This window comes from Lycorma delicatula, chromosome 6 (assembly GCF_047948215.1).
Source record: "Lycorma delicatula isolate Av1 chromosome 6, ASM4794821v1, whole genome shotgun sequence".
NCBI classification, from domain to species: Eukaryota; Metazoa; Arthropoda; class Insecta; order Hemiptera; family Fulgoridae; genus Lycorma; species Lycorma delicatula.
Genome location: NC_134460.1, coordinates 63,753,618 through 63,766,067, shown reverse-complemented (window position 1 = coordinate 63,766,067; position 12,450 = coordinate 63,753,618). Strand labels below are relative to the sequence as shown.

The window sequence follows — 12,450 nt, the reverse complement described above, 5'->3', positions numbered from 1 at the left end:
ATTACACAAAATAAGGAATGGTTATTCCTGTTGCCTTATTCATTTACCAGAATATACTGTCACAAATCACCATTCCAAATTATTAAAACACACATTACATTCAATCCTATTTATGTGACAACTTCAATTCATTCACCAGTGAGCAGTTTTTGATATAATAAGATCACAGCTTATTATGGCGGAGAAACTGTCTGAATTAGTTACACATGTTTAAAACTCAACTAACTGTTCATTTATTATTTATGTAATTTATTAATTAGGATTTTATATTAATATGATGTATTTTTATTTATTTATTAATTCAAATATTTTATTTTATTGTAATGAAATGAAGAAGTGTAACCATTATAAATTTTGACCAAATCAGGCTCACAGGGCTTAATTAAGTTGGTTACTTTATTTGCATTTTATACTTTTTATTTTTAAAATTTTTATTATGTCAACAGACTATTTTAAAATGCAAGGTTAGATGGATTTATTCAGAAAAGACTGATTATCGATAATCATGGCATGATTCATTTTTTATCACACATTCTTTCTAAAAGTATAATTTTATCATAGTATGTCTTCATGCTTGCAAATAGAAGAAACTTTTCCCACAGAAAGTGTTAAGTTAGTGTGCGTACATGTACTACACAGACTGAGAAATTCTCAGAAATGGTGGTGGGGATAAACCAGTGAGACCATAAAAAAGACACAGTTTGTGTTGGGATTTGTCGCGGTGAGTTTTAGTGCAGTGTCTTTGTTCAAAAAACTGTTCAGGAGGTTTGCAATCTATGTTTTATTCTGTATACAGGTATGAGAATCTATTATTAAAGGCCTCTCTGTAAAAATACTTCATGGATCCATTAGAAAATTACTTATCTGTTGACTATTTTATAAAAAAATATTAAAAATGTTACACGTTATAATGACAAATTATGTTCAAAATTATAATTAGAATTAATTTCAGATTGGCCAATTTCATATTAGCATGGTATTAATAAGATGATTTATAAAATTCTGATAAGTACAAGTAAATAAGTAATAAGGGATCTACAAATTTCAAGTAGACGAATTATGGGTGTAAGTCAAATTATTCTATATGTAAAATTATTCACTGCTGTTAGTAACATTTTTTGATGTGTTGAGTTACTGAAACTGGTTTTTTTGTAAAAACGAAAGAGCAAATTTAGGATGTAAACTTATCAAGCAGCATAGTCTTAATACATTGTTTCGCAAATCCCAACATTTGTAAGTTCATTTTATTTATTTTTTTTATTCTTAAAAATATTTTTTTAAATTAAAATTTTTATTTTTGTAAATAATTTAAATTTGGTGTAGTATAGAAGCTTACAACAAAATGACGCCCAAACAGGGACCGGAAGCTTACAATAGCCACCCAACCAGTAATATTTAATATTGCTTTATTATTATCATTTATGATCGCATTACGTATTAAAATTTCAATTTTACCAGCTCTTTCAAAGCATTCAGCTTACCAATAAATTTTATAGCAGTTAAAAGATAGAATGAATAAGAGGAAATATTTATTATTTATTTTAAAATTAAATTAAAATTATAGGATGCAATTTTATAATATAAACTTTTCATTAGTAATTCTGTATTTTAAATGGGTTTTATTTCAACATGAATATGCTTCAGCAACACATAATGCTGGAAGGATAAATGAAAACGTATTTTAAACACTTATAATGATAAAAACTAATGCAATTTATTGAAATTTATGTACTCATACACAAATGTACTAATAAGTACTCAGAACTGATAAAATATCTACCAGTTATTCTTTGTATACTATATGTGCTACATACATTCTTACCTTCTCTTTCTGAAGTTAGAGGAAGTCGAAGAATATGGTTTGTAATATGGTGTAAACAAGCAAGACAAACATAACCAGAAGTATCCCAGTTTAAAGTGAGAAGTAGGTTTACTGCTTTATCTGTTTGACCAAGACTAAGATACTGAGCTACTAAAACATCAGCAGTGAAACCAGGACTATGAATATCATTTAACATACCACCTCCACCTACTAATCTTACCACAGCCAGAGGACCTCTGAAAAATAATTGAAAGAAAAATAAACTCAAAATCATCTAAATAAACACATGTTTTCAAACATAATAATGCTTTAATATGTAGCAGTTCAAATGTTGTAAAACTGATATTAATATTCAATTACAATTTTAGTTACTTTGCAGTGAATTAACTAAGCATCAGGTTAGCCATTTCAGCACTGAAATATTAACTAACTTTAAATGCTGCACTTAGATGCTATCATATAATCTTAAATCTATAGATAAAAGAGATTATTACAAGAGATATCAGTACAAGTCAACTGTCTTGGACTACATGTATAACAGGATGGATTTTTACATCAGTGAATTTACTTACTTAATTAACTTATAATTTTCAGAGTATTACAGATCATGAAATACTGAAGTTAGCCTATGTCAGTATATACCAATATATGCAATAATGCTGAACTGCAAAAACAATAATATTTAACACCAAATTAAAAATAATAACAATATTTTCATAGTTTAAATGCATTTAAAATGCCCTAGAAAAAATAATAAACATGAGAGAGTGTTATATTAATTTTCCATGCTTTTGTGTATTAAAATGTTTTTTATTATTAATAAATATGATTTTTAAATAATATTTATTTTTAAATATCTCTGTATACTTTTTATTTGCTATTTACATTTCTAATCATGTTAACATTTAAAAAAAAAACTATCTTTAACATTCATCTCAATTAACAAGAAAAGAGGAAAATACAATTCACACCTATCCTTGGACAGCATGGGCCATATAATTTCCTTATGGACAATTTTTAAAGGTCACTCATAATTCTCTTCCCAGAAAAACAGCTTGAACTACAATCTTGTGTATGGAGTATCAGGATAGTACTAGTATCAGAAATAACATATAAATTTCAAACACATTAAATAGTGCTGAATGAAGGGAGCTGTAGAAAGTAGTAGAAAGATACACTTTCCCACAGAAGTTTATCCAGTTAGTAAAAATGATAATGGAAAGGAAAGCGATGATGAAGACATGAAGAAACAAAAGTAATTTTTAAAGTAGAAGTAAAAAAAAGGTGATATGTGAACTTTTATTTAATTATGGTATTGTGGAAAACAAAGTACATGAAAACATCTGCTAATCAGTTTAGTATATCTGCTTATCAGTTTAGTTGATGAAAACATCTTTCAGAGAATAAAAAAATAAACACATAAAAGTATGAGGAATAAAATGAGAAAAAGCATCATGGAATAAATACAAACAGAAAATAGAGCATTTTATAGCATCAAGAAGCTTTTTAAAAACAGGCTTGCATCTAGAGCAGTAAAAATGAAAATATATGAAAATTTGGTTAGAGCAGTTATAATACATGATTTAAAAATATGGTTAAAACCTGACTGTGGTAAATAAACAAAACCTAAGAAGATTTGAGAAGTTGCTGTGAAGGAAAACTTTAGGACTAGTGAAAATTGATGAAGAATGGAGACTACAGACAGAAGAAGAACTACCTTGAGACCTTAATTATTAGGAAAATATGGTGAAATTCATTAAATCTCAGATAATAATTACATGTATAATAATTTTATCAAACATGGAACGTTGGTATGACTGTATAATTAAAAAACCCACTTATCAACAATTTTTATGTATTCAAGTGCTTTTGGAATAGAATTCCATCATCAGGAACTTAAAAATGTATATTATATTCTTAATAAAACGAAAACTTCGTTGTCATGTGTAAAGTTGTTCTGAGTAAAGTATATAAAATATAACAGTGATTATCATGTGTTCAAAATTATGTCGACTTAATGTTCTGTCATTATGAATGTATCCACCGTTATGGTAAAATGGAATGGGAACGATATGGTCAACTCACTCTATAGTTATTATTTAGTACTTGCTTATACAATCTATCATTATCAAATCTTGTTTGTTTGCTTATTAATTTATCATTGTTAAAATATATATCGTACTTTTCTAAATTATTGGTAAGGTATATATTATCTGAAAAATCGAGTATGTCAATAAAATTTTCTGGGTTATAATAATGGTTGTTATTTATATCTTTAGCGAAATTAGATTTTTCTATTTGATCTCTTTTTATACAATTCATATGTTCTTGTATTCTAACAGAGAATGACTGATTGCTCTTACCAATGTATTTTAATTCACAATATGCGCATTTTAAGCTATATATGCCTTGTCCATCTAAATTAATTTTATTACCGTTTTTTATTGTTTTAGATGGATCTATATTATTTATATATTTTATTTTTTATTATTAGTTACATAAGCACTTTTTAAACCAAACAATTTAAATATTTTGTAGAAATTTCTGTAATTTATATTATACTCGATTTTAGTATAGATATTATTGTTGTTATTAGTTAATTTTGTTATCTTTTATGTAGATTTTGTATTTTATTATACTAAGTAATTTGTTTATTAAATTCTTGTTATATCCGTTAGCTATGGCGATGTATTTGATATTTATTTCGTTTTTTAATTTTATATCATCATATGTTAAATATTTTAATTCTCTATATATCAATATGTTAAAACGAACAAAGATTTGATGATGATATATTGTATAAGCTAGTACTAAATAATAACTATAGAGTGAGTTGACCATACCATTCCCATTCTACTTTACCTAGACTTACCTTACGTCCGGGATTAATCTGGACAGTCCTGGTTTTTTAGTGCTATCTAGGGTTGCAAAAATGTTCGGGGTTTGAGAATTTTATAACTAGCGAGGATTTTATTTTTAGTTTTAGACCTACAAGTTTGATATGGCATTTTTAAACATTCCCTTACAGTCGTGCCTCTCAGCTGACCTTGGAGCAAGCGCTGACATTGATTTTGATGGAAGCGTGGCTACCAGTCTCGCCACAATCTTTTACTTAGTCATTTGGCAACACCACAGGGGTAATGTGTTTATGTTATTTTCATGTGTGAAGTAACTCGTCTACATGTTTTTGATCATTCTATCTATTAGTTTTTTGTCTCATCGTTTAGCAATGGGCAAAAGTAAATGTGTGTTTAATGTTAACCTGCAACAGGAATACAAATTTTTGAAATTGTATAATGGCAGTAACAACGGACAAATTTATTGCACATTAGGTACTGGAGAATTTTCTGTTGCACATAAAGAAAAGGGTGGTATTGAAGACCATGTGAAAACAGCTAAACACTGGAGTGCTACTTTAGCAAACATAAGAGATTTTTTTAAAGCCAAAGATGGGAATAACAATAACAGTGAGATTTGGAGTGTGCTGCTAAAGAAGCTACATTTTCATACCACACTGCCAGACATGAACTCAGTTTCAAAACATCAGACAGCACATCTAAACCGGTTAAAAGTTATATGACCCAAAATTTTCATCTGCTAGAACCAAAACTGAGGCAATTATTGTTAATATTATTTCACCATTTATATTTGATAATGTGTTGCGTTCTTTGAAAAACATTAATTATGTAATAGTAACAATGGATAGTTCAAACAGAAGTGGAGTAAAACTTGTTTCGATTGTTGTAAGATATTTCAGTCTGGAGAAAGGAATTCAAATTAAACTTTTAAATTTCGATTAAGTGTCAGGTGAAACTGCTCAAATTTTGACTCAGTATCTTTTTCACTATGTGAAAAAATACAAACTTGAAGAAAAGTTGATTTGTTATACTGCTAACACTAACAGTAATTTTGGTGGTGTGAAGAGAAAGGGGAATGAAGATATGTTCAGAAAAGATCAAAGTGACTCAGATAGACCTATTTTAGGAATTGTTTGTTCAGCCCACTTTGTACACAATTCAGTACAATCAGCATCTCATTCTCTATTCCTGGACATAGACGTTATTGTTATAAAAACTTATAAATATCTTCACATATATACAGCAACAGTAATGAAACTTAAAGAGTTCATGAATTTATGGAAATAGATTACAAAAACGTATTATCTCTAGCAGCACAAGGTCCCTAGTTTGTTAGCTGCAATAGAAAGAATTCTTTCCATTTTTTTTGGCCTAAAATCATACTTTTTATTTTGTGACAAATGCCCAAAATTATTATTTGATTTTTTGAAAATGAAAAGTGAACTATTTTTGAAATTTTTATATGGTACTCTAAAGTTATTTAATAATGTAGTTCTGAAATTGGAAGCTAATTCTATCACAGCAGCAGAAGCATTTCAGACATATTCTGAATTAATATGTCAACTTCAGCAAAGAAAAACCCACAAATTTATACAATCTTCTGCCAAAGAACTGCTATGCACCCTAAAAGAAAATAATGATGTTCAGGAACAAAAATTCTTCTCAAGCATAGACAATTTTTATAATTCTATTAACCAATACTTAAGAGTTGTGGAGAACCAGTTTTGATAAAGTTAGTAAGTTTCAGCAGATAAATTTATGAACTCAAATTGCCTGATCTTATTTAGAACAGAGTACACAAGTTGTTAATGAAATTATAAAAAATTACATAAATATTGATGACCTATTTATCTGATGAACGTACATTGTTGAACCAGGTAATTAAAAACCAAAAGGTTAGGTTTGGTTCAAGTTCTGAAAACGTACCAGATACTACTGAAGAGAAGCGGAAAGCAATTTTTAAGGTGTTTCAAAAGACTGATATTTCATGTTGCAATATTTCTAAAATGGTTGAGTTTGCGATGTCTTTGCCTGGGACATCTGCTCCACTTGAGAGAGTTTTTTCAATTACAGGGAACATTCGGTCTGCAGAAAGGGGTAGGTTTTCATTATCTAAACATCTAACATCTACTAAATCTTAAAATTAATTAAAAACTTTCTTGTTGTGAACTTTATGATGTAATTAAAATGAACAAACCATTTCTGAAAAATATCAAGTCTAGTGAAAAATACAACTGAATAAATAAAGTTTAATGTTTCAGTAAACTGTTAAGACTTTTAAGTAATTTTAAAAATATGTCCTGGGTTAGATCCAAAAATATGGTAAGCCTAACTTTACCATAACAGTGGATACATTCATAATAACAGGAAGTTCAAGTCGACACAATTTTAAACACATGATGACCACTGTTATATTTTATATATTTTACAAATTACAATGAAGTTTTAGTTTAATTAAAAATATTATATACATTTGTAAGTTCCTGATGATGGAATTCTAATCTGAAAGCACTTGAATGCATAAAAAATTGTTGATAAGTGGGTTTTTTAATTAGTAATTAAATAATTAGATGGCTGGATCACATTAATAAAATGGACAACATAAAACCTCCAAAAGATAATTTTGAAAGAAAGGCTTAATACAAGGGAAGGAAGAGACAGACTGGGGAAGAGGAGGCTGTCTTGTTGACAATAGTACACTAAGCAAACCACCTACTTGAACACAGCATTTTTTTTTTTTTACCAGCAACAACATAACAAATCATGTGGGGACTCTACAGACTTCCTATGGGATCAGTAATCTTGAGTTTATTGGTAAAATTATCGCTTTACTAATAAAATTTGATGAATGTCTTAAGCTCTTTGTATATCAATAAATAAAACTACCACTTACTTATTTTCATTTGAATATCACAATTTCAATTTGGATTTCCGTATTTATTATATAATACTCATAACATTTAGAATAGATATAGATATGACTACAAAACATTACAAAGCAATTATATTTAAAGTTACCTTTCAAATAGTAAGAGTAAAAATCCATCAGTTACTGCTAATGAACTTGTGCATAATAATGCATCAGCTTTCTTATTCCAAACCATATGTAAGAGAGTTGGTTGATGCCTAAACAATAAAGGTCCATTTTATAAATGAAAAAAATAAAATCAATATAAAAACTAACATTACAATAAATAATTCTATAAAAATTTAGGATGTTTACTATGGTTGTATTAGTACATGCATATAAATACTGCAGTATGTAAAAAAGGTAAAATGTAACTGGAATTTAAACTTAAAATCCTTTATAAACACAAAAATTAATAAAGGTAACATTAAACAGACATGCAGTATAGAAAATACAAACAACCAAAAATAAATCAAACCAGCCATGGAGATGAAAAATAAACATTTATAATTAAAATATAATTCACAGAGAAAATGTGCATTTGCAAATAAAATCGAATTAAACAACAAAATTATAGTCCATATCTTTAATACTTTATGAATGAGTTCCCTTTATTCTAAAATATCATTAAAAAAATACAAGACAAATGCCCTTATTTTTCTTTTGCCATTTGATGAATTTCAGTTTAGAATCAAATTATCATCAATTGTTCACATACTACAGATTACTCAGATTCCACTCTAAAATATAGTACATTATAAGGAGTAATCTTATCAAACAAATAATATACTCATAACCAATACAACATATTCTATGTAAAAAAATCATCATGTAATGTTTTCTTTGTATACATTTACTTGTCTTAATTATATCTAATAAAAGTTTGTTCAACATGATCATGTAGTAAGGGATAGAAAAACTGATGAGTGGTTTGACATGCATACCAAAACATTAAGTACCTTTCTCATTTACTTCATTACGAAAATCAATTTACAAGCATTATATAGAAGATTTAATTTAAATAAACTGAGTAAAAATGAAGTCATAAACTGAGATGTCTTAACAATAAATGATGAAATACCTAAAAAGTGTAATTTCCTAGTTAATAATAAATACACTCATGCCACACCAGTATGTCATATAAAACATGCCATTAATAGTCTTTATTCTATAAATATAAATGTTATAAATAATAACTTAAAAAAAAAAAAAAAATAAAAACATTAACATTACAGCTGTAATTTTGGTAATAATTAAGATATTTACTGTAGTTGATATAGATGTTTGGACACACACATACTGAATTTGAAATGCTCTCATATGTAAAACAGAAAAAAAATCATTCTATGTAATAATAATGAACATTAGTAGCTGAATTAAAATGTGTAATTAACTAAAACTCTTTTTAGCCCTTCTTGTTTCAAACAGTCAACTGAGTCAATATGAAAAATCACATCAAGAATAAGCATGATCTGACTACCTGTTTTAAGTTTTCTACATTTTCAATATTTCTTAACACACAGCATTAAAAATCCTTGTATTTAGTTATAATGATAGCTGAATTCTTATTACCTTTTTTTCTATTATTAGTCTCTATAAAATGAAATTCAGAATGCTTGGTGCAGAAAAGCATCTTTGTATTACAGTATTATTAGTAATGATGAGCTACTTAAGATAACTTGTTGTGGAGTAGTATTTATGTAAGGCGGTACTCAAAATGCCTGTAATTTTTAATGCATAAAACTATTTTAGTTATCTTATGATGTTATGAAACTATTTAAACAAAAAACTGTTTGCTGTGAGATAGAAGCTATGTGATATATTAACACTGCATTTTATTATGAATTTAGTAATGCTATGGCATTGTGGTAGTGTTAATTTAAACATGACACCGCCAATCATCTGTTTTTAAACCATGGCAAATGAATACTTTTTTGATCAGAAAACTAAGAATTTTTTTACAATATGAAAGTTAATTGCCTATGTAGTTATTATAGTTACAATAAAGCATATTTGGTAATAAAAGTCTTTAACTAAGTATGTAATCACATTAATATAACAGTACTGATTATTTCTTAATCTTTGTTTTCTGTATAATTACAATATACGAGGTCTGCTTAGAAAATAATGGAACTTAATTTTTTTAATCTTTATTATTAATTTTACAGATTATTGGTCCTTGTATCTTCAAAGTACTCCCCATCCCCTACTCAAACACTTTTCCCAGCAGTGTTTACACTTCACGAAGCAGTCCCTTTTTTTTGCTGTTTAGCCTCCGGTAATTACCGTTCAGATAATACTTCAGAGGATGAATGAGTATGAGTGTAAATGAAGTGTAGTCTTGTACAGTCTCAGTTTGACCATCCCTGAGATGTGTGGTTATTTGAAACCCAACCACCAAAGAACACCGGTATCCACAATCTAGTATTCAAATCTGTGCAAAAATAACTGACACTACTAGGACTTTAATGCTGGAACTCTCGACTTCCAAATCAGCTGATTTGGGAAGACATGTTCACCACTAGACCAGGATAGTAGTCCTGGATAGCTTCATTTGAAATGGCCTTTCAGGTTCGATAAATTTACTTTAATGTCATCAATAGTTACAAGATGGTATCATTTCATCACCGATTTTAATTTTGGAAATAAGAAAAAACTGCAAGGAGCCACGTCTGACGAGTAGGGAGGCCATTCAACTAATTTTTGACACAAAACTGATGAATTGAAAAAGCTGAATGTGCAGGCACATTGTTGTAGTGAAGAAACCACGAGTTGTCTTGCCACAACTCTGGTCTTTTTTTGCTTTTTTTTCATGTAACTGTTGTAAAATGCCTTGTTAGTATGCACAGTTCACTGTCTCATCTTGAAGCAAGAATTCAAAATGCACAATTCCATTAAAAATCTAAAAAACAGACATCATCCTTTGACATTGGACGAGATTGATGTGTTTTCTTGAGGCGTAGAGATCCTTTGTCAATCCATTGTAATGAGTGAACTTTTGTTTCAATGTTGTAGCCATAAACCAAGCTTTTGCCTCCCGTTACGATCCTTTGCATGAATGTTTCATTATCACTGGCTTGTTCAAGAAGTGGCCGACAAATGTCCAGTTGATATTGTTTCTGCTGTTCTTATTAAACATTGAACAAACTTTGCTGTAACTCAATGCATGTTCAATTTTTCATTCAAAAAGTCATGGCATGATACAATTGAGATGCTAACCTATTCTGCAAGTTCTCTGAGAGTCAATAGGCGATTTGCATGCACCAGATTGTTGATTTTCTGAATTTGGGTATTATCAGTTGAAATCGAAGGCCCTCCTGGTGAATGGTCATCTTCAATTGACTGACAACCACTTTTAAATCATGAAGACCATTCATAACATTGTGTATGACTTAGAAAATCATATCCATAAGCTTGTTTCTGTGAAAGATTTCTCCTGTTTCATGCAAAATTTTACGTTGTATTTTTGCTCCTGAAAATTGCATATTACAAAACTAACTCATGTTGTACTCAAATACCAATAACACAAAAACTAAATGAGATATCAACAATCCAAGAAGATGTGGTTACAGAGGAGGTTATGTGGAACGTAATGATACCAACCATACATCAATAAATATCTCAGGTGGCACATAATTAAAAAGTTTTGGTTATTTTCTGCACAGACTTCTAGAAGTAGATGGTACATAACCTGGATTATATGAATTTTCATTGAAATATTGTAAATATGGTTAATAAGTTATATCTAAGTGTTGTTAATAGGGTTATATTTCTAGTGGTAAACAGATCACAAGTAATTGTAGCAGCAACTAATATTTCAGTTGTCTATACTTTAATCTTGTATTTTTTACCAAAATCAAAATATTAAGTTAAATCTTAGTTATTTTATTTTTTTACATTCTACACAGAAAAAATTGACTAGGGCAAATTACTACTTTGTTTCCTAACTGCTAAATTATTTAAAAATGTTAACATCATTAAAAGTGTTTTTTTCTTGATACAGCATTATTAAATCCTAATAATACTAAATCACATAGTATAGTTTCTGAAAGATAATGAAGAGGCACTATTAAAAGCAATCCCCTACCCAATTAATTAAAATATGCTTAAAAAATAAAATCATTTATCAACCATCTAATGATTACGCTAAACTTAGAAACTGAACTGATCTTCATAATAATGATAATAAAAAACTTTACTGTTAATTATTAAAACTGAATATAATTAAATGATGATTAAAAAATAATTACAAGAGAAGGTTTCTATTTTTCTAGAAACATAGTAATAATATATCTAATATAATAGTAATCTGCAATAAAACTTCAAAACAAAGAACAACCTGAAGTAAGCACCAAGATCAAGTAAAACAGATGGAGTAACATCTTCACTAATTAACTGCATTTTTACACATGCTAAGGCACAGTCAAAACACTGGAACTGACAACGTTCATTGCCAACAATTACAAGGCAACCATCTGGATGCCAGCAAACTAATGTAGGAATCTGTGGATGAGAAACAGTACAATAATGAACAAAATACTTGATATACATTTGAAGCACTACAAAATTAAAGTATGATGGCAACGTACAAAAACATAAAATCCATCATAATTTAAAAAAAATAACATATAATGGTAAATAAAAAATAAACAGTGGACTAGTTAACTATAAATGCAATCAGTAACCATCACAAACATTAAAAACACCACTAACCTTAAAAACACATAGCATGCACGATAATTATGAATAACATAATTCAAGGAAAAAAATCTAAAATTACTACATGACATGTAATTTTTGTCAAAATTCTAAAACACAAATTATTTATGAATGTGAAAATAGGAGGAGAAAAGATTATAGAG

The 12,450-nt window shown here is 28.4% G+C and overlaps 1 protein-coding gene across 1 annotated transcript in view; it reads right to left on the bottom strand.

Moving 5' to 3' along the window:
• The window catches only part of frtz (WD repeat-containing and planar cell polarity effector protein fritz), a 51,177-nt gene that overhangs the window by 9,078 nt on the left and 29,649 nt on the right, over nucleotides 1-12,450 (bottom strand). Inside the window, exons 8-10 of the mRNA XM_075369235.1 lie at nucleotides 11,928-12,091; nucleotides 7,699-7,806; nucleotides 1,823-2,058 (exon numbers count right to left, since the gene is read on the bottom strand). Of these exons, the coding sequence (XP_075225350.1) occupies nucleotides 1,823-2,058; nucleotides 7,699-7,806; nucleotides 11,928-12,091 (508 nt within the window). The remainder of the gene's footprint in view (nucleotides 1-1,822; nucleotides 2,059-7,698; nucleotides 7,807-11,927; nucleotides 12,092-12,450) is intronic.